This window comes from Gnatocerus cornutus, chromosome 9, assembly GCF_029298725.1.
Source record: "Gnatocerus cornutus isolate USDA-ARS CGAHR chromosome 9, icGnaCorn1.1, whole genome shotgun sequence".
NCBI classification, from domain to species: Eukaryota; Metazoa; Arthropoda; class Insecta; order Coleoptera; family Tenebrionidae; genus Gnatocerus; species Gnatocerus cornutus.
The window spans coordinates 8,807,507-8,835,449 of record NC_142241.1 but is presented as its reverse complement, the minus strand read 5'-3'; the positions used below and the strand labels follow the sequence as shown (position 1 = coordinate 8,835,449).

Genomic DNA, 27,943 nt, shown 5'->3' with positions numbered 1-27,943 from the left:
ATATGTTCATACTGCTCTTCATTCAAGTGACTGAAATTAATGTAGTTCGTTCCGAGAACAATGCGTGTTCTCATCTCTACGATTACCCCGTCAAAGATCTGAGCAAGAATTGTTACGTCAACCCTAATGTCATGGCTCTTACGGTAACAGTTCAGCATTAGCAAACAAAGAATGATGACAATATTGCAGCCGACTATTATTCGACAAAGTGGATATAATTTCGAAAGTTATAATGTTACAACACCTGATGGTTACAATCTGCAAATGTTTCGGATTCCTCCGAATGCGGACGACAATAGGAAGAATAAACAACCCGTTTTTCTAGAACATGGACTTTTCCATGATTCCAGTTCGTGGGTTTTAGTCGGAAACAGATCGTTAGGTAAGTGTGGACAAAAAGTTGGAAATAAGACTTCGTTGTAGCGTTTACATTGGCTGCGCGAGGATATGACGTGTGGTTGGGTAACCAAAGAGGATCACTATACTCCGAAAGAAACACCACTTTTGAATATTGGGACTTTAGGTAATTAGATACTAGAGAAACATTCTCTGGGATGCTCTTACAGTTTGGACACTATTGCGGCCAACGACGTCCCAACATTGTTAACAGAAGTGGCCGCCGTGACTGGAAAAGCGGGCTCGATTATCTACATTGGCCACTCCAGAGGAACCACTTTAGTCTTCATGTATGCCTCTGAGAATTCTGAGCAGGCTCAAGAGTTGCTTGCAGGAATCATAGCCTTATGCCCCATTGTCTACTTCGATATGATTTGGTACATGGAGCGGTTCATGGGCATGATTCCATCGCTCGGAGTATGACAGTGAAAACGAAAATCCAACTCTGATTTTTCTTTTTAGAAAACCTTGTTGATGCAGAAAATTCCTGCTATTTTTTACAATATGAACCAGTTGTTCAGTTATATGATAACCTTTTGTTCCCGGTTTCCTTATATGTGCAAATTGTGTATCGATGTTACTTCTGGAATGACCTGGCAGTTTTTACCCCAAGATCTATTAGTATACTACACTCATTCACCGACAACTGAAGGAATCATCGCAATAATCCAATACGCGCAAATTGCCCTTTCTGGACGCTTCCAGAAATTTGATTACGGGAAAGCAGGAAACTGGTTGAAATACGGACAAGTGGAACCACCGTTGTACAATTTACAAAATATACAAGTTCCGGTTTTTATGTTTTATGGAAACAACGACATATTTATAAAACATGCGGTAATGTTATCTTAGAGTTGGTTAAAAAGTGACTTATACTTTTCAGAGCGTGGAAAAGGTGTTCAATGAAACTGGCAGCGAAAGAAAGGGGTTCTGGAAAATTCCGGTAAAAAACAACGAGCCTAGATACCAATTTAGTCACAACGACTTCATTTGGGCGGAGTATTTAAACGAGTTTTTGTATCCAGAACTTTTTAGTTTAATGGCAACTGAACTTAAAATCTGAAATCGAACAAATAAAAACCAATTGAAAAAAAAAGTTTTATTTAGGTATATCCAACACCAATTCATCACGACGTGTTGTGTTTTTTATAACTAGCACAAAACCGCTTAATCAACCAGTCCAACTTCTGTTTCTGTTAATTCCCTCCAACAAAAGCAGTATTAAAAGCGCCACTTCAGTTCGGGCCTCCATTTTGCCACCGCACACATGTTTCTGACAGATTGGCTAATGTAGCAATGTTCTTTTTCTCCTACTTTTTGTCGCTTTCACCCGTCTTTTATAAATTTATCACGTTGGCATTCAGACGATTTTCAATACTGCTGAGTCGTCGTCAAAAAGGCGAGATATGTCTTCCAGCGCATTTATTTGCTGCTTACAACGTCGCTTTTAAATTAGTTGACAGGTACAGAATTAAAATTTCACGAGATATGTGCAGGACTCCGTCAGGCTGTTTTACATGAAATTAATTATGAGCTGGGATGCGAAATCAAACACTTCTGCTTTACATTACTCACACAACAAATAAATTCGACGTTATTCAAATAAAATGAACAGCGGTAAATGGAAAGTACAATGTTTTTCGTGTTTTTACATTTAAAGTGTTTGTTTATTCAACAACTCTCTAAATAAAATAAAATTGCGGCGAAAACATTTCTTATTTTACGTACCCTTCATAATGAATTCACGATTTGAATTGTTATTGTTAATTTTTCACGCAGGTTCAAAAGCCCGACGGACTGCTTTTTTGTGCTCTTAAGTTCTCCATTATTCCAGACAAAAAAATAATTAGACACTTCTGTAATAAAATTTTTGCAAAATAATTTTCGTTCTAAATAGTGAAGTTTCAGATAGCGACTTCTGTGCTGCACTAACTTTCATAACCAGGCTCCTTTTATTTTTCCTTTGTCAAATAAAAGAAGACAATATAAATTGTGTTGAGAACGGTAATAGCAGCAGTTCGACCCAGTTTGTGAAACATGTTTCCCTTCGTATAAATGCTCGGGTTAATGTGTTTTGTCCAAACTTACATTTACGCTCTTATGAATATTTCGTCAAAGTTCTGCTTGAATATGTTACATAAACCCAAATATAACGACTTTTTAGGTGATAAATTTAAACTTTGAAACTACGAGCGGAAACTGGACCAAAAGAGCATAACTGAGCAAAAGCAACCAGTGCCAGTGTAACGAATGTGAATGTTTCCACTTTTCTCAACGCACGGACTTGATACTACAAGGTGTTTATAAATGTTTCTAGCATCAAGGGCGGCTCTGGAATTCCTGCCATGCACTATTTTGCCGCTTTGTTTTCATAGTGAATATAACTATCTTGAAAATTATTTATACTGTTACTTACGTCAACGAAGTTTCAGTTACAGTTTTGTGTCCAAGTTTTTGATTTTCAGGTTTTAAACTACAACTAGAACAGTTTATTTCTCAAAACTTATTGTGCTCCATGTTTGAGGTTAACTGCAAATGTCAGTTGAAAAATCGAAACCCACATTTGTAATGAGCGGCAAATTTCTTTGACATTTCATAGTCACCCTTGATGCTAGAAACATTTATAAACACCTTGTACATTTTATTTATAATCGCAAAGGCCTTAAATTTGCTGCATTTGAGGGCACTTAAAATGGCCTTTAATAAATGTAATCGCCGTACTACAAATGATAAAATTATCATTGCAGTTTTTAAATGCTTTTGACGTATTGGTGTCGCTTCATTACGTCTCAGCTTTCACCGGTATCAAATCACGGTTTTAGAAAGAGCATCACAAGTTCTTTTTTAGGAAAATTTTATGGCGTATTTTTCTCATTTTCCGTCTTCCATAAGTTTTCTTTCTTTCCTTCATTACATACAGATGTATTCTGCTGGGAAAGTATAACTTTGGAAAAACCGAAAATCTTAAGATGTACCTATGGACGCGAGAAACCTCCTCCATACAATCTGAGCAAATTTGATCTTCCTTTGTATATGTTTTGGTATATGTATATGGAAAAAACAACGCTTTTATTAAAGAAACAGTCGTCATTTAATATAGAATTATCGTGAGCAAATAACTCGGTTTGTTTTAGGTGGTAAAAAAAATCCATGACAAAATTTCAAGCAAATATAAATATTACTTTCATGTTCCTATTGGTGTTGATGATAAAAAGTGGCAATTCAGTCACTGTGATTACGGTTGGCCGGATCGCTTGGAAGAATTTTCCTATAAGGACTTGTTGAAGGCGCTTGAGAACTTAGAGCGAGTTGAACGATATCAAAAAATATTTGTAAACTTATCTTGTCTTAATAAACTTACTAAGGTTTCAAAATGTCACTGTTAGTTCTATTTCAAACATGCTGAAAAGCTTGAGTAGAAAATGTAGAATGTAAAATAAAATGTAAAATTTATAGCTCGCCTTGAAAATAGATATTTCTAAAAATTGTGTTTGTTGTTCGAAATTTTTGAGATTTGAAACGGACTAGCAAAAAATAGTATTCTTTCCAAATTTTTTTGCGATAGCATAAAAAATGCCAAAACTACAAGCGTTAATTGAAGGTATTAAAAATTTTGGGCTCGTCTTAAAAATTAAAATTTCGAAAACTTTTGCCTACTACTCTAAATTTTTGAGATTTGAAACAATCAATAAACAACTTTAAAGTAGTAATCTTCCCAAATTTCATTACTGTGGCGTCAAAAATGTCAAAATTACAGGCGTATTAATAAATGATATACAAAATTTGAGTTGGCCTTAAAAATTAAAATTTCTAACACTCAAAATTTTTGAAATTTAGAACAAATAATCAACAACTTCAAAGCAGGAATCTCCCCAATCTTTATTGTTCTAGCATCAAAACCATTAAAACTACAGGCATAAATAAAAATTTCAAAAAATTGTCTTTGTTGTACTAAATTTTTGAGATTTGGGACAGATAACCAGCTAGCAAAAATTGTAATCTCCCTAAATTTCATTCTAGTAGCATTAAGAATTTCAAAATTCCATTGCAATACGTAAAGTGGCTTGCATGGAAGCGAATTTTAAATGTATGTTCTTACAACGAAAATTGAGCCTCATAACCGAGTATCTTCAAGTCGTCGAGTTGACTTTTACGTTAGAAAATATTAAGCTCGACGTTACCAACACGAAAGCATGCACCGTGCACTATTAGATTTCAAAAGATGCGCTCTCTCAAGAAGAGGAGAATTTTATGAAGAGTTAAAACTACCAGAATTTCGAGGTTTAATCATAAATTGTTTGTACAATATTTGAGAATGCCTAAAATAGTATTTACTATTTTCGCAACATTAAACCTTCGGAAATTCTGTAATTCAAAGAACTTCCGACCGACTGCTTATTATTATTGACCTCGGAATTCTTCCTCTACAATTCAGTGCGACTTCCAACATTCCCTTCCTGGCAACTGCAATCAAAGCTCGTTGCAACTTTAGCTAAAACTAAATCGCCGCATTTCGGTATAAACATGACGACAGAAATTTCCTACACTTGTTGCTTTGTTGTGGTTAACGTTCGGCTTTAAGAGAAAATCAATCGGAAATCAAGAGCTGATTCGCAGGAAATAACCATTTAGAGCTTTCGACCGAACACATATTTGTAAAGTCTTAATTAGTTCGGGACTATAAAACTCCATTAAACTTGCCGTAATATAGTCGACTGTCAATCAGAAAGTTTAATTTATTTTCAACCCCTGGCGAAGCTCACTGTTACACAAAAAGTCCTTTCTCGCGTTTTTAATATAAACCAATAAAAATGTAAGCTTATCGGCGAGAAGTTATTTTAATATTGCTATTGAAAAATGGGAAAACTTCACCGGTAGTCGCATGTGGTGGCGTTGTAAACAACTAAATTGTAAATTTAATGAAAAATTACACTTTAATTGTTTAATTAACTTCGGGAGTATATGGGGGAAAGCACCGCTGTAAATCTTGGTTAGGATTTTGCAATGGTGTGGAAGGAAACTGGATGATACTAAACTCAGCGGTTGTTCTTAATTCGTTTTTTGGTCACACTCAAAGCCTCTAATTAATTATTACAGATTATCTTTTTAATTGTAGAAACTACAGTAAAAAAAATGCTCCATTAGTGGTCGCTATATTTTCGATCAATAACGGCGTGGGCGGTTCCTCTTCCTTCTTCAATAATTATTGTAACATCATTATTGAAAACGTCAACACTGTAACATCGTCAATAAGTTAAAGTTATAATTCCGCTGAAAGCCGTTCGAAGCAGCACATTATTAGATTAACATTTTATGATTCAATTCGAGCTCTTTTCTTTTTTGATTCCTGAAGTGCCATATTCATCTTGCAGGCTTTTGAAGAATTGGAGGACCTCTTAGCTGCTCACAACATATGCATCGCGGTAAAAGAAAAACTAGTTAAAGATTCTGGAGTGGCGGACGAGTCAGCGTACGACAACATCGTGCAGAAACTACTCACGAAACCCAGAGCACGAGGTAAGACAAAAAGCGCTCAGCAGATTTTCCTTCGCTTTTTCGTTAAAACATAAAACTGCGACATTTCATTCCGGACGTCGTCATTCAGGTGTTGTGAAGCACTTAAGATCTGAGAGTTTATGGCGGCTGTAATCATTTTCAGCACCGCCAGTTTGAACTGCAACAAAGTGGGAAAAAGTAGAATTAATGCTTATATTTTACTCACGTTTTAGCGGTGAAAATAAACGGATACAATGTCATTTTTGTTTGGTCTCGGAATTAAAAGCGTACATAAAATCCAGGAAATTCAGCTAGTTTAGGCTAACAGATTCCGATGAGTTATCCGAAACTTTTTACTCGCTTTTCCGAAACGTGAAGATTTTTAAAACGAGCAGACACTTTGGACGGCACCAACTCCAATCTGATCTAATAACGGTCAAGTTTGTGTTGTTGCCAGAAATTTAATCACGCCAAATGTTGAACAGAGCCGTCTCACGTGATTTATTTTTAAAAAGAAAATAAAAGCGATATTTCCTTTTTAACTTTATCGTTGTTGCGATTTACAAGCTCGGCTATAAATTCACATCAAAGAAAAATGAGAAAAGCAATGCAAGCGCCGTGAAATTGATTGCATATAGTCACAGTTAAATTTTCTCGCACTCTTTGAAAATTTAAACAACAGTAAAACTTTGTTTTATTTCCTGAATAAATTGAGTTCGGCAGAGATATCGAATTAACCGTTTTATTCCGTAGAGGCAAGCCTTAAAAAAGTCCCATCGTAAAACAAAACGAAATTGAATTTATACTAAGTTACAGGAACAGTGTATTCACCAAATAACACGGCTCTCGTTACGTCCTCGCACTCTCCAAGGATCAGTTTACTGTTTGCTGGAGGACTAGACCAAATCCCCACAACTCAGCCAAAGACTTCAACAAACACGTTTGGTTTTGACGCAATGGTGTTGCCGACAGTCAACAAGTAAAAAACGGAAAATTGAAAAGTTTCAGCGGCAAAAATTTGAGATGAAGACTTTACACTTAATTAAGAAGAACTTTCACAGGGTTAGCACTCAGATCAACTTTTTAAAATGTCAACTTCGTATTCTTAAAGGTTCAACTTTTTAAAACTTGCCTGTAGCATTTAAAAAACGTCAAAATGGTTTTAACAAGAAAAAGACAGTACGGCAAAATTCTTCTTCTGCTTCCACAAAAACGTGTTAAACCAAACTAGGTTTCGTAGCACGAAAAAACTCGCGAATACGATCTGACAGAACGATATTTCGTACGTTTACCGTAAAATAGCAGTAATAAAAAGCATCATTTTCTCCCACGATCTATAGCACTCTTCACCACCGTTTCGTTCGATGGCACCCCATTAACAAACAAAACAAGAGAAAATTCTCCGTTGTTTGAAACTCCCTTCCGCCGTTCTTTCACCGGTCATAACTCTCAATGGATGTGCAATATTCGACATTTTTCGTGCGTTTCGAACCATTACAACTCCATTTCCACAACGTAAAACGAGAGTATAAACCGCCCCTTTATGTAACGAAATAGTAAATGTCGCACTATCGGGGCGTTTACTGTTATTTTTATTTAACAAATTCGTTCTTTATTTTCAGGTTGCATCATCTTCGGCTCCGACCAAGAAGTCGCAGGAGTAATGCGTGCTGTACGTCGCAGCAACGCAACCGGAAGTTTCTCTTGGATCGGATCAGACGGCTGGAGCGCGCGGTCCTTAGTATCTGATGGCAACGAAGCTGAAGTTGAAGGAACGTTGTCCGTGCAGCCTCAGGCGAATCCTGTTCGAGGATTCGAAGAGTATTTTCTGGCGCTAAATGTCGAAAATAATCCGAGAAATCCGTGGTTTATCGGTAAGTTATCGCGCCTTAAAAATTCATTGAACGAGCTCAAGAAATCAAAAGTTATGTGTAAACTTTATTTTTGACACAGATTGTCACTGAAGCGGAATAACTTTTATCGGCGACATTTGAATATTAATGGAATTAATGTTAATAGTCTCCAGAGAGAAGTTTTCCGGCAAAGTTTTGTGGTTTACGTCTCAATTCTGGAGATAACAAGAGTAATTTACTTGAAAGTTTTATGAGGAAATTGTCAGGTCAACCATTTGACCTTGTCTGTTCGTAATTTCAATAGAAAAAGATGATTGACTTTAAGCGAATTTATTTACTTGGTTGGAGCGAAAAACATGGAAGGAAGTGTCTAAGAAAAGAGATAACATCTTAGCGTGAACAAAGGGCGTTCATCAGTTTGTCGCTTTAGTTAGTGAAGGTTCATCTTTTATCACTTGTCTGACTTTGTCTCAGAGAATACAGATGTAACAGCAAACAAACCTTGACAGTTATTACTCTCCATTTACTATTGTTGCGATACTAGATCCACTTTTGAAGTTTCTTATATAATGAATGATACATGTTAGACATTTCCCACATAAATTTTATGCTTTTTTCCCGGCACGAGAAACGTAAACAGCATTTATTCCATATAAAACTTTAAAATAGCGGAAGCCCAACATTACATTATACATCAACGTTACACAAAGTTTTAGCATGTATCAGAATAAATCCGCGCCTGTGTTTATTGATCCTTGGAAAATTCATAACCAGAGACCCAATTCTTGTTCTCTTTTTTCATTCACAATACGAAATAAAACAGGACGAGTCCTAATATCGAGAGACAATATCCTGGTTCATGTTCATGCCAACAGATGCAATCACATCAAACAGAAAAGACTGTTTTTTTATCACATGAACACAGTAATGAGGCCTGACTTCTTTTGTGTTTCCAGTGGATTCACTAAAAGTCTCTAATGTAAAAAAAATATTTTTGATTTAAAGAAAAACAACGCCGCAGGAACACAAGTTTAGCTCCTGCTTATGATAAACATTACCCTGAAACTGAAGTTTTGTTCTGATTGTTTTAATAAATATAAGTGGCACGTGCAAGTTAGTACTTGCTTATATTTCATGTTAATTATAACCAGTTACGAAAATCCATTGTAGTGTGTTGTTACAACGAAAATTAATTTCAAGCTTGAAATTGTTTAGGAGTTGAAATACACTTACTAAACGAACACTTGTAAAAATGTTGAAAGTTAGCGGGTTCATTTACCCAACTATAAATCTCATTTTCGATACAAAAAATCCCGGCGCATTCACCATTTTCAGAGAAAACAAACCCGGTCTCCTTTGTAATTTAAAAATTAAGAATTTTATTTTCCAACAAAGCAAATTTCATCTGCACCGACTCTAAAGCTCCAGATCTGCATTTATATGCAAAACTCAAAAAACACGTCTCTGCAGACTTCAGGAGTGTTCCAATGTCAACAAGATGGTTTATATTATAATTCCTTAGTTTCGTTCGTATTCTGTAATTTTCTCAAATTTCCACAAGCTTAGTCGAAGACGTTCCGTTTGCTTTTCGCTGTGAATTTAATTACCAACTTGTTTTTTATCCGTCTGAAACTAAATATTAGTTCAGGTGTGCAATACGTCATAACTACTCTCCCGGAAACGGAGCAACTTACAATTGTTAAGTTGAGATGAGAGTTTAATTTTTTACGCTTCCAGCTGTCAAGCCTTGACGCGTTTAAAAGTAGTTTAGAGCGTGCTGATGATTTTTTAACGTTTGAATTAATATCGGATGCGTGCAACCCCGCTTGAGGACATGGTTTGTGATGTTAAATTGCTGGAAAGTTATGTGCAAAAACGAGAAGTGGATGTAGGAAACTCGTTTATTTCTGATCTGGGAATAAATTACGGTTATAACGCAAAGTCGTGGGCTTGAAAGTGTTCAAGTTAAATGATGCTAAAGATTTGGTAAACTTAGATTTAGAAGAAAAAATTGGTGTTATGGATGTAACTTTTTACCCACTGAAAAATGAGCTTATTTCCCGTGGGTTTCAACAACTTTATGTTAAGTCAAGTTTTATTAATTTAGCGTCATTTTTATGTTTCAGCTCATTTCAGTTGTTGTGGAGGACAATAGTCTTTTGGTACTATGATAACTTTGTTACCCGAGGTTTTAATATTAATGCCCACTTTGAGTTGCGCATTTTAAATAGAAGTAGTTGAATCTCCAGACTAATTAAATCCTCGACTTGATTCATTAGGTTGTCTGGGTCAGCGCTGGGAAGCAAATATTTAAAGAAATTTTGCATCGTCTGGTTTTCAGTCGCTTTGAAATTTTAAAAACTTCTACCTTCCGAAATATTAAATGCTCGGATAAATTGATTCTTAATTAAACGGAGAATCTAATTTAGCACCGGTCAACGAAACGAAGATTCTTTCTCTAATTCTTATTTAATTAAGTTTCCCCGCTTTATTTTAGCCCCGCAATAAAGGTAATGACTTTTTGGTGCAAATTCAAAGAAAAAACATTACAGAAGCATTGACTACTCTAATAAAATTATTTGCAGAATTCTGGGAACACCACTTCCAATGCCGCTACCCCAACAGCACGAAAACTCCGTACAATCAAAAGCACGCACCTCTTTGCACCGGAAAAGAAAGACTTTCTCGTCAAAACACAGTCTTTGAAGATCAGCTTCAGTTTGTGTCCGATGCTGTGATGGCTTTCGCGTATGCAATCAGGTAAGTTTAAGTTTATTACAACTTAGAAATGTTACCTGAGCTAAATTCAGATGTGCGTGTCTGTTATTCTCTGTTTACACAACCGTCTCTTTGTTTATGAAGACGAGCTCCATTAAATCCCGAAGCTTCAACAAAAGGATAAAATTCCTGTGGGCAGAGATCTCCGTTTTGAACATAAAATTCCTGCTTGAAGCAGGGTCAGTGTGGTTGTCTATTCCGCCTCATTTTATATTCTGTCATGTTTTCTTCCTGTCCACAAATAAATTGTTATGTATCGACGTTGCAATGAATTAGGCACCTATTGATTGAAATTCCGGTCCTTTGTGGTTTGTTGGAACAAAAGCTTCCGGTCACTGAGACCCACTTCTATACAATATGACATGTAGCCATGCTCACATTCCAATTAAACACAACAAACGAAAAAATAAATTCGCTAGTTTGGGATGCAGTTACACGTGTAAATGACTTTGAAGTCAAAAGTGATTTAGTCGCATTACACAAACCGGAATTTGAGTCTGTTTGGTGTCAAGCTGGATGCTTTCCATGCGGACAAGCAAAAAATATTGACAATGCTCGACGCGTCTTGTTGGATTTCTTTGAGTAGTTTTTATGTTTCCCGTACTGAATAAAATCGCTTCTAATCTATTTATGCTCTCGTCCGGTCTCCGAAGCTACAAAAGTCCAATTTTCCTGTCAAAACCTGCAATATAAAGTTGACAATCTCATTTTCAGGGATATGCATCGAGATCTTTGCTATGGAAAACCAGGACTTTGTGATGCAATGAAACCTACAAAAGGAACAGAACTCTTGAAATATCTAAGGAAAGTTGACTTTGAAGGTAAGATCTTCCGACGCCAAAAAACATTTTTGCATGCCAACAGTACAAAGCCTCAATATTTCGAAACGCCCCCAATCTCTGCGTTCATTAATATCCCGCAAATCCCGCAAAATCCTCATAAATTCCTCTTTGCATCTCACATCTATTTTTTGCATGGCGCGCGATCCTGATTAGTGAGAAAATTCCACAATATCACCTCAACGATTTATCGTTCAAAGTTGAAAAACGCGAGCAAAATGTAAAACTTGGTTTCCACTTGGATGCAGAAGCGCACGACCTTTTCTCTGTTAAACGCGAAAATACTTGTATTCCGTACAATCCAGGCGGAAATAACACACACTTGCCACTGTGCAAAATGTTCCTCTGGAAAGATATAATTAAATTCGCGCAATATTCGAGAAAATAAAATCTGTCCTGGCAATATGATGTCTGCACCGCTTAAGGAACTGTGGAAATTAATGTGCACTCTCGAAAAAACTTCGCAATCGCATTATTATGCTCTCTGCGTTTATTTGAATCAAGAATTGGTTATCTGACGAAACTTCTTCAGACAATGAAACGAGGAATAACAGCTGATCAAAGCTTATCGACTTAGGAAAGTTAGAAATACGTGCCAATGCGATACTTTGGAGGAATTACTAATCGGTGAAAGAAATGTAATTTGAAGAGAACAGAATCCCCTATCTGAATCCCATATGAGAGGGGCTGCTTCTGTTGTAATGAGGTTAATTGCTGCACCTCCATTTACATAATTGATACACCTGCAGGTTGTATGTATTAATACATACACCCCACACTCGGCCTGGAATTGCCCATTAATGTAATTGCTTGCTACTGAAGGAGAGAACAGTAAACGTCGCATGTTGCGCGAGTATATCTAAGAAGATAATAAAGAACTTATTTTTTTTGTACGGTTATTCAATTAATCTTCGAAATTATATGTCTAATTCAATAATTCGTCCACGGGGTGGCCGATGATTTTGTCAGAAATTGCCTGATTTAGCTGGCAGTGACTTTCCCAAACAAATTTCTGGCGCATCACTCCCACATAAAGCTTCCAATCAATCGGAAATTCACAATAACCGGGTAGACGTACGATATATTCATGGAACAAACTCCCGGACACAAATTGGATTCTTAAAAAAAATTTCCCAAGCAAATTCGCTTGGCGCGTCCAACAACCCCGCTTTCTAAATACATTTAATAAAAAACTCTAATACAAAATGAAAACACATTACCTATTGGAAGTTGGCCAAAAAAAAATCGTTACCATACACAAAAAGAACGAAGCGCTGGAAAATCAAAGCTATAAGTAGAAATTTCTTTGAGTCTGTTTTAACAACGATACATTTTAAGTTAATTAATAATGTAAGCACCGCTTTGTAGCTTTCAAATGAAAAATTAATTAAAAGGTTCGGGTATTGAAAAAAGGACTCGCTACCGTTCTTTTGCATATCTATAAAAAGTTTAATGTTGGCACGACTGATACGTTGTGCTCTTTTCATTGCACTATAAATTTCTGTCGTTTTCTTCACGTTGGCTATGCGAAGTGTTTCCAATATCGTACTTGAGACTCGCCGACTCGAGAATCACTAACACCTATCGATGTAATATTCCTTCAGGGAATTTCAAATGCGCGGCTTTTGTAAAGGAAACAAGAAGGATTATGCAGATTTAGATACTTCGACGTTTTCGTTTTAGTAGCGAAGAGAAAGTGTGTTAGATAAAAGATTATAATCCCGGTTAATATTTGTTATTCAAGCCAAGTTTTCAAGATAGTGATGGCTTACATTAATGTTAATTTAATCCGTTTAACAAAAAGAGAAATTAAAACTAGACGCATTATATTCGTTTTAGTGGTAATTAGGCAAATCAACTACTGTTTTTGGATGCTCGTGAGCGAATTAATTACTCACAATGTAGCGGCTCTAATTGCGCCAATCAGTTGAATAGTTATCGAAACGCAATCAGTCACTATCCCAATAAATAATATGCTGGAATTACCAAGGCGTGTAATGCCATATTTGATATTTGGAAACGAACTCATTCGTGCCTAGTTATGACATCAGTCGAAGAGGAGTGGTAATTCAATCAATAATTTATGGATACTCCTCGGACATCTAAAAATTTTTTGGCTGTACACAGAGACCGTGGAAAAAGCATTGTGTGCAACATGTTCGTGTTTATGTTCTCCACTAATGCACGTTCCCTTTTTCAGGCTTAAGTGGCGACAGGTTTCACTTTGATAGCAATGGAGATGGACCAGCACGCTACAACATCATACATTTCAAGCAAGTATCAACCGGTAAATATCGCTGGGTGCGTGTTGGAGAATACGTAGAAGGAGAACTGAGGCTAAACATGTCAGGTAATAACAGAATAAAATTAGAACGTAGATTTGTCTGTCTGCAAAAGTTACGAAGCTTTCAGTTTAAACGAAATTCCAAGAAAATTACATACGATTCGAGACACATTTTTGCTTTTTTGCCTTCATATTATAAAGTTTGTGTCTTGGATGCGATACATCTTCGAATATCTAGAAAGCGTGGGGAACAAGTTCTACCTACATGTGCGCACTTTTCTTCAGCACACAAATCAAAGTTTCAAGAGTTGTTCATTCATGTTGACACAGGAATTCCAACAAATCGTGTTAAATTTAGATCACAAAGAAGAATTTGAATTGGTAATCATATATTGATACGTTCCCACTCTAGACAAGTTAATTCCGCTTCCTGGTGCTTTGAAAAAGTGAATTACCGAAATCTGCTTTTGTTGTTATGAGAAACCGCGTCGACATGAAATGATACTCCAAAGTAAGTTTCTTGTGTAAGTTTCCAACGGAGAATAACAGGAGGTGAACCGTAAATTATTAAGTTTCACGTCATGCAAACATGCACTTAAGAAGATTAATTATTTACGACAATCTGTAATAAACGACCTCCCCGATAGCCACAAGGAGATTGGATTTCGGCAATGGCGTCATTTTTGTCTACAACGGGAATTTCCTTAGAAAGGAACACCAAATTTGCGACAAGTTAGAGATGGAGGTAATCACATTTACGTCTGTTCTGCTTCAATACACGTATTTTATTCCCTAGATAATCGCTAGAAATTAACTGTATAAGCCGTGTCGTCAGGGACTTGTAACGAGGGAATCAATAAAATAAATATGATTTTCTTACTTCGGAAGATAGCTATGGGAACCAACTCAAAACAAAACTACAAATTTCAAAAGAAAACGAAACGTAACACTAAATTTAGATAGTCTGTGGTAAATAACAATTTGCGCTGAGCTGCCAAATGTAATAACCCGACATGGTAAATAAATTATTGTCGACGACACAGCGCAGTTCATAAATCCACACTATAATTCCAACCCTTCAATCGAATATTCGTGTAGTCGGATTAAATCGAGGCGATATTATTTTATCTGATTAGCTCCCAGGAATTATGCAACGAAATCCTGTTTCTTGACAAGGTTCCCACTTTTGTGAGACCTCACCTATTTACAATTTATTTCTCCAGAGAAAACCCCCAACACAGTGAAAATTGCCTGACTAGAACGAGAACAACTAAACACTGGTTTCCGTCCCCCAAACCACCGACGTCCTTCATCTGCCACTTTCAACAAAACAATAAATAACAAGCTTTCGGGATTTAATGGAAATTCTTAACTAATTTCAGAGATACAGTTCAAGCTGGGTCACCCGAAACCTCCGGAATCCGTCTGCAGCTTTCCTTGTGATTTAGGTCAGGCGAAGAAATACGTCGAGGGTGAAAGTTGCTGCTGGCACTGTTTCAATTGCACGCAGTATCAGGTAAGTTATTATCTTGTCTAAGTCTGTGGCTGGTCATTCTGAAATTGACAATTCCGGGCTCAATCCGAACTGCTCAAAATCAATTTAATGTGGTGTTGGATAATTTCTATTGTGACAGGGTGACTAGGAATTGTGGTTTTAAAGTTCGAGTTATTTAATCCGTTTGATGCAAAAATGACTCTCGATAATTGAATTTCCTTTTTTAACACCTCGACACCGCGCGATGCTTTTTTTTAGCTTTAAAAATCTCCGGAATGGACATTTTATCGTCGTATCAATTAATATGATTTTTTATGAAAACCCAGAGGCCTGTGCAACGTTGCAAGCCCCCCTGACGCACTAAATCCCTCGCCCCTAATTATGCAATTCAATTTCCTCTTCTAATCGAACTCGATACTGGAAAGTTGTTTAATTTCGTTCCAATTATCTGATGATAAAGTTTGCCAGAGCAACTGAACTTTCTACGGTAAATTCCATTAACTGGCATTATTGTCACCGCCGGTAACTGAATACATTCGAATGGGAATGTTAATGTAAATTTTTGAGCGCAGATTCTCAACCCGAAAGACCCAACCCAGTGCGTGGCGTGTCCACAAGGAACAGTTCCGGATCCACATCACATTCGCTGCGAGGACATCCCGGAAGAGTATCTGCGGCCGGACAGCGGTTGGGCAATTGGCGCGATGGCCTTCAGCTCGACGGGGATACTCATCACCATGTTCGTTTGTGGGGTGTTCATCAGACACAATGATACACCAGTGGTGAGGGCTTCTGGACGGGAGCTCAGCTACGTGCTTTTGGCTGGGATACTCATGTGCTACAGTGTCACGTATGCACTGGTTTTGAGGCCGAATGATATTGTTTGCGGCGTGCAGAGGTAATATGTTTAAACATGGATTTGGCCGTTTTTCGATTAAAACTGATTGGGTCGTTTAAAATTCATTGGAAATATGTGCAGATTTATTTGTAGTAACAGGAAATTCGTAAAATAGTCTTAAAGCAGCATTAGCATTTTAATGTCCACTTTCTGTCACCTCTAGCCAAACAAACATTTCTGTTTTGAAAAGAGCCGCAACCCAGCACTCTTTTTCTTTTTAGATTCGGTGCCGGATTCTGCTTTACCGTGGTCTACGCCGCTCTTTTAACAAAAACCAACCGCATTTCCCGCATTTTCAATGCAGGCAAGCACTCAGCAAAAAGGCCAAGTTTTATATCACCGCGGTCCCAACTAATCATCTGTTCCGGACTCGTAGGAGTTCAGGTAACGTTATTTTATTGGAACTTATTGCCGTTTCAACCGCTGTCTGCCGCAGGTCCTCATAAATGGTGTCTGGATGGTGATTTCTCCAGCTCGAGCTATTCATCACTACCCGACCCGAGAGGACAACCTCTTAGTTTGTTCTTCCTACATAGACGCCTCCTACATGATCGCTTTCACATATCCGATCTTCCTTATAATTATCTGCACGGTGTATGCAGTGCTAACGAGAAAAATTCCTGAAGCTTTTAATGAATCCAAGCATATAGGTAAGTGGGGTTGAAAGGAGGCGTATGCGGAGGAAGTTTGTTGAAAGGGAGAAAGTTTGGTGGAATCGTTTGTTTAAGAGCTTTTAAGGAGCTTAATTGGACATGACATCAACCGTGTGATGAATATTAAGGAGTCTGGCACGCAATAAGGCTAGAAACTCAAATGTTCGTACATTGAAAAATTAAAATATCAAAATTGTCGTACAATTTCTATCAATCTCTCTTCATTTCGTTGTAGATAAGAAATTGCACCGCACACGAAAAGGTACAATTATTAAAATAATGAAACTACAGAGTGGCGTGCTTTGTATCCATCACGTATATTTGAACTCTCAATAAAATGATGTCACTGCTACAGACAGCAGTCACTGTACACATCCATCACACCCAATTTCATTATAAATTTGCTCAGCCACGCACAATCAACCAAAATAAAGTTAAAATTGGTTTATACTCAAGATGACACTCCGAAAATTCAATTCTAAGCTAATTTTTCACATTCAATTACCAAAAAGAAAAGTTCCAGTATATTAGCGAAGCACAACTTTTCATGATCAATCCTCAAGTATATTACGGGTATTACATTATGCACGCCAAGATTATGAATCGATAACCTCGTTGTTAAAGAAAATTAATTCTCTTCATCATTATTCACTGCGTCTCGTATTCAGCGTTCATCACATCAATTTGATTTAAAGTTGCTGCAAAACCGACAAGCCAACAACTTTAAGCAAGCAGAGCTGGCTTTTCTCAATCTTACAACGTCTTAACCCATTCTTCATCTCCAAATGTTCTAGTCGTGGTAACTCATACAAATTTTAGACTTGACTATGAAGCTTACGTTAACAGTTTCCTCGAGTGCTCACACTGAATTTTAACGGAATTTAATCTTGCTAAAACAAAACGTTTAAGAGCCAGATTGGGACTTTTATTACCACTAATTAGAGGCAGCAAAAGATGTCTTTTTATACGTACCTACAGGGTGTTGTAAACTGCACAAATTTTAATTTGGTTTAACGTAAACCGATGTTAACACCATCGAACCTCGCGAGATACTAACTTCTAATTAAGTGATTATACCGATTATTATTTAACGCATTGTTTGTGTTATTATTACATAAAAGGTTTTAAATAAGAGATTTCGTTCCACCGAATTAACGTTTTTGCAGCCATTAGTAATTATTAGTATGAACTGGGATTTGCTCGGCACATTTTTTATTTCCTTTTTTCTTTTTCAGGTTTTACTATGTACACGACCTGCGTCATCTGGCTGGCTTTCGTACCTCTATATTTCGGTACAGCCAACCATGTAGCCCTCAGAATTACAAGCATGTCTGTTACCATAAGCTTATCAGCTAGTGTAACAGTAGCTTGTTTATTTTCTCCAAAAGTAAGCATTTTTCCCTTGGTAACTTCGTCTTCAGTTTTGATTTTTCAGCTCTATATCATACTAATCCGACCGGAACGTAACGTTCGTCAGAGTATGATGCCCATGCGATATACCATCAATAAAAGCTCAGCTACTACCGGCTCTGGTAGCATGATGGCGGCAGTGATGGTCACGGCGGCTACGTGTGATCAAAAACAACAAATACAAAAGCACGTTCCTCCGATAGAAAAGGATGAAGGTTGGTACGATTGTATTTTTCAGTGTACAGAAATTGCGTTTTTTTAGAATTGAACGAGTCTAAAGCGAAGCCTGAAATGAAGGACTCCAGCACTCAAACAACGCCGCACTCAAGCAACAACTTGCTCAACAGCTCCGAAGGACATCTTCCTAAACTAAACAATAATTGTAATGTAGGAAACGGTCCTATTGCGATCATTCCTGGAGTCCCATTGAAGGATTTTTCGTTATAGCAGCAGCAACCGGTGCTTAGAACTTCTAGTCTAAAGTGCCGGAGGAATCCGGTCCAAGTCTAAGAACGCTCTCTTTTATAGATTGTAGTACTTTTTTACAAGACTGTACGTTTTATTTTGGTAGCTGACTGGGCTTTAACTATGTTGGAACAATTACAATAACTGTTGATTATTTATAGCATTATACAGGGTATCAATTATGATTTCTAGAAACTTTAAATGTGATTCTAATGTAAAAAGTCTTCTGGTTGGCAGCGTGTGACGCCAACGTTGTATTTTAATCGGTGCTGTGAATATGAATTTGTAAATTCTCGGATTATAATTAAGTGTTTGGTAAATGTGTAAATACGTGTAATGTTAAGTTAGTGTACTGATTTTACTTAGCTCTAAGGATATTATTGGATGCTTCTTATAAAAACGATGTTGATATTATATAAATTTTTATGCATCACTATTACAATTTTTATGGAAAGCTACGTTGTATGACAACACTTTGCATTACTGAGCCCAATGCTACTTGTTGTCGTACCGATGAGACAGCTTTAATTGTAGAAAAATACGAGGAAACTTTGGCGTGATAATAATTATGAGAATCAACGATGCACAAAGTAATTATTGTCACCTTCGAAATGTTGTTTTTCGGGTAATTTGCAAACATGGCGTACCTGTAAGCATGTTTAGTGTTTTTAAATATAATGTACCATGTATCCAACCATGGAATTAAACAAATAAAATTAAAATGCAAGAAGTTTATTACCTTGAATACCTAAAATGAGGAATAAAAAATTATAGAAATAGTTAAATAAATAAATCCTTAAGTAGCTTATTATTTATTGATCACAAATTACAAAATTGTTATAAATCCACAGCAATCGAAATTCTTAGCAAAACTTTGTACGACTTTACCACTTGCAGACAGCGACAGCTAACCATCCTCAATGGCAAATCAACGAAGAAGCTTTAATCCTAGAAAACACAATTATTACAACACTACATATTAAAAACCGAGGATACAAATCAAACAAAAACGCGTAAAAACGTACCTGTAAGCAAATCATGAAATAAAATTATCAACAAAAAATGAAATCTGCTCTAAAGGACTTTGGAGAGGCTCATAAAAATACAACCACTTGCCAGAAATTTTATTCCACTTGCTTAGACCACAAAAACTGTTAAACTACAGGTACAACAATGAAATCACACTTACGTTATGGTTTAAAAAAATTGCAACATGTCAGAAAAAGGGAGATTGTTAAGATTTTAGCCAAAACTTACTGCTGTGCCTTATACCTTTGATTTTGTTGGATTTTTTGCCCTTCTCACTGGTAGCGGCTGCTTCACGGTTATCAGTGGCCATGGCCTCGTCCGTACCATCGGAACGCTCTTGGAGTTGCGTCTTCAGAGTCTTTTTTATATTACTTATCTATAAAATCAATAAGAGGTAATGAAGTAAGGATAACAACTGACCTCCTGCTCCACTTCCGCTTTGCGTAACATCGACCGATTTTTCTCGGAATTCGCTCGATGGATTTGGGTCTCAACACACCCCAACACTCCTTCACAAGCTGAGCACCAATCTTGCAGACAATTTACAATGACGTTAATGTCTTCAGTGCGAATATCTCTACCAATGGCATAATCAACTTCCAGTTGACTGTTTTTCTGGTCTAATTTTCCGTGGATTATGTCGGCGTAAATTGCCTCAATTATCAAATCCTCCAAGTCTCGCACATTCGCAATTCCTAACTCTTCCAACAATAAATTATAAGGAATACACTAGAAGAAAAAGTGAGGTTATGTCACCACAAACAAATCAATACCTTCGACTTCGTGGCCAATGTTACTATCGTTAAGTGTTGTAATTTCTTTTTTTGAGCCGGTGTCAACTCAATAAACTCCTTTTTGTTAGTCACATATTCCTTATAAGTCCCATAAGCAAACAAATTTAATGTATTATAAAAATTCTTCTGTGGAGTTCCCAGTAACTGAAAGAAACAATTTGGATACACAGATTTTAGACTGGTGTCTCACCTCTTCAATATTTTGCATGTGGAGCAGCTCCCCAAAAACGTAAACACCGGGGGCTTCCAAAACCTGTTTTATAAGTTCAGTGCAGGCAGCCCCCTTGGTCGACTTTGCCAACAACACAAACTGTTCGAGCACATTTCCAGAAAAAGGTGTTTTCTCTACCACCATCGCAAAAACTTGTCGAGAACAAGAAAAACAAAAATAGAACGAACTGTCAGTGAAAAACGTCAAACGACATTGTGTTGTCGGTAAGTACGAGAACTGTAAAATTAAAATCCCTCTAAATCTGAATTTAAACTTGAAAAAGTGTCTACAAAGTCCTGTAAAATTAGTTCAATTGCTAACGTGTTTGTCCCAATTTTTTTAATAACTCACTTTTAAGGATTTACCACTTTTTTAATTTACAGGGAACTGCCGTGTCATTGGCGCGAGATTCAAACTTCATCTCAATTGCAAAGTTGTTAAAGCGTTGTTTCCTTCACCCTCGCGAATATTACTCTTCGAGTTGTGTGAACTGCAATACACTTAAAGAGTGCGCATCCATTATCGGCTTTCTTTGTCTTGATTGCGCTGCTTGTTTTATCGATACTCCTGTAAATAACTAGCTTGACTACATAGTCATTTCAGTTTCAAATTAAATATTTATCATGTATCGAGACGAGGTAATGTTTTATTAATATAGAAATAACACAAATTTTCAAAATCCAAGAATTTATTTAAACAATAGTTACAGGACGATGAAGATTTACGTGTGGAAATTTTTCATCTGAAAAAACAGTTAGCGAATATCAAGACTGAAAATCATTTGCTGAAAGTTAAAGTACGGAAGCTGCAAAATGAAGTCATTAAAAAGGACAAGGAGATGGATGTGGTGTTGGATCCCCGGAAGGTAAAAAAATTTGAAATTATTCCTCCTCCATCAATCTTACCTGTTTCCCCGTTTCGTTTTAGTCATTGGACGTTCGTAAAATTCTGTACGAACGGAGCGCTTCTTTCGTCCTGAACATGAAAGAAAAAAACGACGAACTCCTCCAACTCTTGCGTGAAAAAGACGTGATAATCCGTCGTCTTCAAAATCAAGTTGAGATAACGAAACTTTACTCACAATCTTCCAAAAAACTGTTTCAAAGCAAATGCTCTTCTCATGCAGAACTTGACAATAAAATCCGTCAAATCCAAATGAAAATACCATGCAATAAGAACGACAGTCCAGAAAATGGTAAAAAGAAAAAAGAAAGGAACTTGTCGTGGACTCCGGGGCTGCATGAAGCTGAGACGACTTTAATAGAAGAAGTGGAGTTGGAGGAAAACCGAAGAAAAGAGAAAGTTTACGATATAAAAGGTGATTGAATTGGTTTTGTTGCACTGATGACAAAACTGTATTTTTTAGATCAATACAGAAGTCTGTCGCGCGACCATCTCTTGTCCATCATCGAAAACCTGAAGAACAATCAACGGTACTCTCCGTCCTCTCACCAGACGAGCTCCAGGAAGTCCAGCCCTGAAAGCGATCTCGAACGAATCGAACTTCTGTGTGAAAGTCCGCACGAAGAAATCCAGCAGCTACATTTACACTTCTTGGAAATGATCTCTGAAGTTGATCATCTGAAGAATCGAATCGCTCTGTTACAAAACAACCAAGAAAAGACGGAAAATGTGTTAAAAAAGAAAAAGTAAGTAACCAACCATTTGCGTTTCATCTTACAATGAATTTTTAGTACCAACATCGATAAGTTAGCTCAGGAAATCAAAAATCTTAAACGACCAAGAGCAAAATCCGCCCGAAATCGAAGTAATAAAAATTACAGTAGCTCCACTTTAGCGGCGAGAATTTACTCCGCTGATAATACAAATCGCGAAGCTTTGGTCTGTCACCGCCAAAGAAATAAAGGTAACGAAATGAGGTCTGGACAGAAAACGAAGAAATCGGATCGTTCGACTGATTCTGAGAGAAGTTCGAAGCAGAAGAAGGATGTGATGACGCAGGTTGAGAAAGGAGAAGATGCTGCTGCAACCGCCACGCATTGTGTGTACGTTGAAAAAGAAAGTATTGTACTCACACAAAAGGCGAATGCAAAAAATGGGACAGAATTCGAGTATGAAGATGAGGTTTTTGAAGAATGTGACGAAGAATCCGCAGCAGTTAATTAAAATCCTAAGATATATTCTATTTATACGTTTTAATTATAAGTTCTTATTTACATTTATGCAATAAAGTGATAAAGGAAAATGAGCAGTTTAATTGGAAGTATTGATTTCTTAGCAATCTGATCGATTTATTTGAGTATGCATGTAATTTTTAATCAATCAATAATTCAGATTATGATGGTTGTTTGCATTGCATAGGCGTTGCATGCTTACAGATGTTCTCGTTCCAGCATAATTTATTCAATTTTGTTATCGATTAGATTCATGAGAAATCCACGTCATTTTATATCATTTTAAATAATTATATTATTTGCGGCTTTTTGTTAATAATTTCGTGCAGAATTTAGAGAAGCAAACAATAAAAAGTCCTGAATAAAATAGAAAACACAGGTTGGATTCAATTTCAGTTTTACTGTTTTTAAGCTTCAAGCCTATTTAAAGTCTTATCAGTAAGGTTCATAAATTCTATTAGAATTAAAAAAAAATTAGAACAATCTTAGTACATTAATAACAAAAGAATCAACAAATAATTTAAGTAAAATATAATACAAAAATACGAAAAAATTAAATAGAATCAAACATATTTCAAATACAAGGTGTCCCAGAACTCGTGACCCAGAGAATAAAGGCTTATGGGGGCAACAATTCTGAACCAAACTTTCAAAACAAAAATTTTGTAACTAAAAAATAATCGAAATAAGAGGAAAAAACGGTAGCCAATCCCGAAGCAGAACATAATTTAAAAATCGGTAACTATGGACAGAAACTATCATTCATTGGTCAGATGAACATTACACTCTCGTTGCCTAGGATATTTTACTCGATCTCTAAAATAAGCTTCCGGAATTGATTGTTAATTTTTTATCCTTTCTCGAATACTATGAAATTGGGTGCAACTCTGATTTGCAATGCCGGAAGTCAACATGAAATCAGGCCCTAACACTCTTAACTCATAAAATTGAGATTGAAAATTATGTTTTCTAATAACCACAACATGTTTTCTAGTGTCATTGACAGTTTAATGTAAAATATTTGTTTTCTATGGTATCTAGGTTAGAAAAAACAACTTCCCTAACTTAAAGTTCAGTTTTTTTTCAAAAACTGTAACCAATAGAAACTTTTTATGGTCATTTTTGAATTTAGTTCACCTTAATTAGTGAGATTTTATTATACACACTTATGGCACAAAATGTCTGTTGACTAGTGGTATTATTGTAAACAAACCCCTTGAGTATTAAAATTTTTATTTCTATACTCAATAACAAACCGTACTGCTCGAAACCACCAAACACTGTATACCAGAGCTCATTACTATCGGTCCACTCATTAAAAAGTTAAGTTGGCAGCAGCCCTTAGCAATTTTTATCGCTAACAATTGGCAGTAAGAGCGTTTAGCCTTGACGCAATTGTGGCATGCATAGAAGCTAATCGCCTTGCGCAACATTCCCAAAACTTGTTAAATCTTAATTAAGAACTTCCTGTTGCAACAAATGTTTAATTAGTCTTATTATTAATCTTATTATTACACTCAACTTTAACAACGTGTTAACCTCAAAAATCGTTACATTCAATTTTCCCCTAATTTTCTCCCCAAAAGATTTGAAAGCCGAAAATGTACACAGGAGAGTGGACTGATAGTAATGAGCTGGACTTTAGATTTCAGTCCAGATTTATTTTATTTATTTATTTCAAGCTTTCTTTTTCTATTACATTTTTGCTTTAATGTTTGTATTAAACCACAGATAAATCCATCATGCAAAATTTTTATAAAACTTGCATTTGCCATCCGTCTTAATTTTATCTCAAATCAACAAAATATGTGTTATCTTACGTAGTTCAGAAGGCCATTTATTTTCACAGAAATAGTTAAACAAATTCTCACTTTAATGCAACAGCAATTGGTGAAAGATGAAGTCAGTTTGTAATGTTTTACTGTTAATTAGCGCAAGTTTTTTAATAACTTCTGCTTCAACAATTTCGGATTCAAGTAATCTGTTTTCTCTCAAAATAGACATTTAATTTTTTTAATTTTAGAGCAAGAAGGTTGTGATTATCCACCTATCGGTTTCATCAAATATGGTGAACGTAGGACTGAACCAGGCTGTATAGGCGTAATGTGTTCTAAAAGTGGGTCCGTGACCAGAATTGAGTAAGTAAAACAATAAGCTGTCCTAAAATGTTGTAAGAAAAATCTTGTCTGCTAGCATTAAAGATAATTTTTGTCTTCCAGATGCGGTTTGGTTAAAATTCCGGATAATTGTCATTATACACAGGATCATACGCAGGATTATCCAGACTGTTGTCCACACATTGTTTGTCCTAACTAATTAGAAAGAAAGACACTAGATAAATTATAGGAGTAAAAGATATGAGTAGTATTTTTCAGTTTTTCTGTAGCTGTATATAATTGTTTTCAATAAAATTGTTATTATAATTAAAAATTTTAAGAGGGATTTAAGTAGAGGCGAATTGAATCAAATTGCAATTGGTTGCAGGACGAAAGATCCTGACAACGAAAAGTACACTCTTTTTAAAATTAATGCTAAATTGACTTACCTACGAACACTCTAAAAATGGCTTAAAAAATATTGACGATTCACACCAACTAACGAGATTTGACAAAGCATTTATTGGTCAATCCGAAAATGCAAATTAAAGTATAATGCAGTTGCATTTTTTAATCCTTTCAGAACTAATATTTAGTTTAATTAACTAATATAAGAGGCTGTCCACATTTCAAATGATGTTTGGCAGTTACCCTTTTGTCTGCTATTCTACTGAAAAGTTCTTTGGGTCAGAATTAATATTTCGTTTTTGTTTTGTTTTAAACTAGTTTAATCATCGCTCTGATGATGATAGCATTTTTTGACAAAATTTGGTGTTTGGGAATAAATTGCAATTTTGATAATGTATTTCTTTCCTTGATTCCTTGATCAATTCCTTTCAGATTGTATACATCAGTACATCATATTAGTAATTTAAGTAATCTTTGTACACATCAAAGTTATAATTGCTTAAGTTTAATTAATTAATTAATTGATCCATATTTCTATTCAATAGAGACTGAGAATTCTCAACTAGTCTAAATTACGTTTGATCTTAGAACAAAATTATTAGTGAATATTCTTGATTTAGGTCCGACACAAGAGGTGAAGGGGCAAGGCGGTTGGCTTGGGTGGCGTTATGAACAATTGTAGATAAATTTAAAAAAAAATAGGTAAATACATAGGTATGCTTTACAATTAATTTTTTTTTAGTTATAACTACTATTAGTTATAACACGCAATTTGCAGAAAAAATAAACTATAGATGTGAAAACTGACACCAAAGTTTTTAAACGATAAAAATATGTGAACAAAACATGTACACAAAAGTTAATCAATGAATGAAATACATTTTTTCATAACTTTATGAGACATAATACTTCAACATGCTAAATTACAGCTTAGTTAAAGTAAGAGTGCAGAATTAAGAACAATAAGCTTCATTTTCCTGCACGTAATCGTATGTAAGTAAGTAGGAAATTGTAGTCTTTTAGTCGCCAATATCTGTGGTCTTCGTTGGAAACTAAACCTACAGTTAATGTGTCTCTAGAATCGATGAGCTTGAAGCTTATTTAAAGCAGTAAAGAACTAGTAAAAAGTCAGTTGTTTTCCAAATTTAAAGTGCAACGCAACAAACTCGTTGCTATTTAGTTGTGCTCTAAATCCGAAGATACAATGAAAGATCAAGACGTAGAAATCCAAATATGCCAAGTTACACGTCGGAACATGCAATTTAGCCTAACCTGGCCACCTTATGGAGAAGAACTACTTCCCCAAAAACCGTTTTATATTAAAGTCACAGTATTTCTCTTAATATGCTTCATCATGCCTGTATCTACCCTTATACATCTTATCGTCGCACTATCAAGTAAGTTTGTTTTCTTTATCCTTCTTTCATAATTTCAAATTTTAGATAATATTACCATAAACATCGCCGAAGACATTGCTGCAATGACTTCAATGTTCGGAATTTGGTACATGGCCACAATTTACGTTCGTCACCAACCCAACATTGCCGCTCTTCTTAAAAAATTGTCACGTTTTGAACCTTTTGGTAAACCACCTGGTTTTGAGAAAGTCAACAAACGCATGAATTTTTGGTCATGGTTTGCGTTCATGTATCCAACGGTTGGGTCAACATCCATAAATTTTTCCAAACTGCTGTTAAAATCACAATGTGAGTTAGAAAGCACAGAAAGTGAACTTCATGAACCGTGTGGATTGATGTATCCGTTTTGGATTCCCTTCAATATCGATTTTTTTCCGGTTTTTCATTTAATTTTTCTTTATATTTGGATTTCGGCGACTCTTTTTGTGAGGCTTCATCTATCGTTATGTTTTCAAGCTTTGGAAATTTCTCAGCATATTATTTTGAGGATTAATCATTTAGGAGTCTTGTTGGAGGAAAGCTTGAGAGGAAATTACCAAACCAGTAGACAGAAAATTACCAAGTGTATAATGTACCATCAACACATAATTGAGTAAATTTCATTACAATTCTTTGGTAAAACAAATTAGGAGTATATTTTTAGAATGTCAATCGAACTCGACAAGTCATTTTCAGACTTAATGTTTGTCCATTTCGTCATGACCGCATCAATTTGTGGATGTTTCGAAAAACAATTAATTGACGTATTATAAAAATGCTTTACAAAAAGTTTCAGCTTATCTAATTTTAAGTTTTAGAAAGTACAACCAATGTCAGCCGTGGTACATTTAGTAGGATGGATTGGCTCTCTCTTAATTGCATCCTTGGGAGGACAACAACTTGTGGATGCTGTAAGTTTTATTAATTTTTGATAATTTTGTTATTTACCAACTTTTTAGAGCGACATCATAATTGAAGCTATGTACGCGACAAATTGGCATTCGAGTGATATAAGATTGCAAAAGGACATTTTATTTATGATTATGAGGTCTCAAAAAGGATTATACATCACAGTTGGGTCTTTTGGAATATTGTCTTATCCATTTTTTGGTTCAGTAAGTGTTGTTAACATGTTTTTCGATTTTAAGAATGAATGTTTTAGGTGATGAAAATGTCTTATTCAGTTTTCGCCATGTTGACTTCATAAGATACAAACGGGAAAAAATTGTGTACATTTGTTATACTTTTGAAAGATTTAAATAAATGTTTTTGCTGAAAGTTTTTCATTTCTTCTTTATAATTTTTC

General features: G+C 35.8%; 4 protein-coding genes, 1 long non-coding RNA gene and 1 pseudogene across 7 annotated transcripts in view; 5 read left to right on the top strand and 1 right to left on the bottom strand.

Annotated features, from left to right (window-relative positions):
• LOC148168612 (metabotropic glutamate receptor 2-like) overlaps window positions 1–19,256 on the top strand; it is a 144,316-nt gene extending 125,060 nt beyond the window's left edge. Inside the window, exons 9-20 of the mRNA XM_088046796.1 lie at window positions 5,769–5,913; window positions 7,515–7,766; window positions 10,331–10,505; window positions 11,238–11,344; window positions 13,563–13,712; window positions 15,029–15,162; window positions 15,714–16,039; window positions 16,261–16,423; window positions 16,476–16,689; window positions 17,928–18,079; window positions 18,128–18,317; window positions 18,365–19,256. Coding sequence (XP_087902922.1) covers window positions 5,769–5,913; window positions 7,515–7,766; window positions 10,331–10,505; window positions 11,238–11,344; window positions 13,563–13,712; window positions 15,029–15,162; window positions 15,714–16,039; window positions 16,261–16,423; window positions 16,476–16,689; window positions 17,928–18,079; window positions 18,128–18,317; window positions 18,365–18,549 — 2,193 coding nt within the window. The 3' untranslated portion in view covers window positions 18,550–19,256. The remainder of the gene's footprint in view (window positions 1–5,768; window positions 5,914–7,514; window positions 7,767–10,330; window positions 10,506–11,237; window positions 11,345–13,562; window positions 13,713–15,028; window positions 15,163–15,713; window positions 16,040–16,260; window positions 16,424–16,475; window positions 16,690–17,927; window positions 18,080–18,127; window positions 18,318–18,364) is intronic.
• Window positions 3–1,459, top strand: LOC148168613 (lipase member K-like). The gene is made up of 6 exons (XM_088044957.1): window positions 3–143; window positions 190–382; window positions 424–523; window positions 567–813; window positions 859–1,233; window positions 1,280–1,459. The coding sequence occupies exons 1-6, from the start codon at window positions 3–5 to the stop codon at window positions 1,457–1,459; spliced, it is 1,236 nt and encodes a 411-aa protein (XP_087901083.1).
• Window positions 19,257–19,363: 107 nt separating the features above from the next.
• Window positions 19,364–20,819, bottom strand: CSN7 (COP9 signalosome subunit 7). 2 transcript variants are annotated; one of them, XM_088045319.1, is made up of 5 exons: window positions 20,581–20,819; window positions 20,370–20,534; window positions 20,017–20,325; window positions 19,840–19,972; window positions 19,364–19,515 (listed from the first exon to the last, which is right to left on the bottom strand). In XM_088045319.1, the coding sequence occupies exons 1-5, from the start codon at window positions 20,743–20,745 to the stop codon at window positions 19,496–19,498; spliced, it is 792 nt and encodes a 263-aa protein (XP_087901445.1). In that variant the 5' UTR covers window positions 20,746–20,819; the 3' UTR covers window positions 19,364–19,495. The 2 variants fall into 2 exon arrangements, with proteins under 2 accessions (XP_087901445.1, XP_087901444.1); XM_088045318.1 differs by lacking the exon at window positions 19,364–19,515 and having other exon boundaries at window positions 19,677–19,972.
• Window positions 20,820–21,168: 349 nt separating this feature from the next.
• Window positions 21,169–22,728, top strand: LOC148168610 (uncharacterized; annotated as a pseudogene). The gene is made up of 4 exons (XR_015770750.1): window positions 21,169–21,239; window positions 21,305–21,919; window positions 21,968–22,250; window positions 22,296–22,728. The product of XR_015770750.1 is annotated as an uncharacterized LOC148168610 (transcript).
• A 1,856-nt stretch (window positions 22,729–24,584) lies between these two features.
• On the top strand, window positions 24,585–25,178 carry LOC148168609 (uncharacterized). The gene is made up of 3 exons (XR_015770811.1): window positions 24,585–24,712; window positions 24,760–24,874; window positions 24,956–25,178. It is a non-coding gene; the product is annotated as an uncharacterized LOC148168609 (long non-coding RNA).
• A 1,994-nt stretch (window positions 25,179–27,172) lies between these two features.
• On the top strand, window positions 27,173–27,856 carry LOC148168608 (4-vinylanisole receptor-like). Its single transcript, XM_088045897.1, has 5 exons — window positions 27,173–27,250; window positions 27,302–27,401; window positions 27,456–27,548; window positions 27,597–27,752; window positions 27,800–27,856. The coding sequence occupies exons 1-5, from the start codon at window positions 27,228–27,230 to the stop codon at window positions 27,842–27,844; spliced, it is 417 nt and encodes a 138-aa protein (XP_087902023.1). The 5' UTR covers window positions 27,173–27,227; the 3' UTR covers window positions 27,845–27,856.
• Window positions 27,857–27,943: the final 87 nt, after the last annotated feature.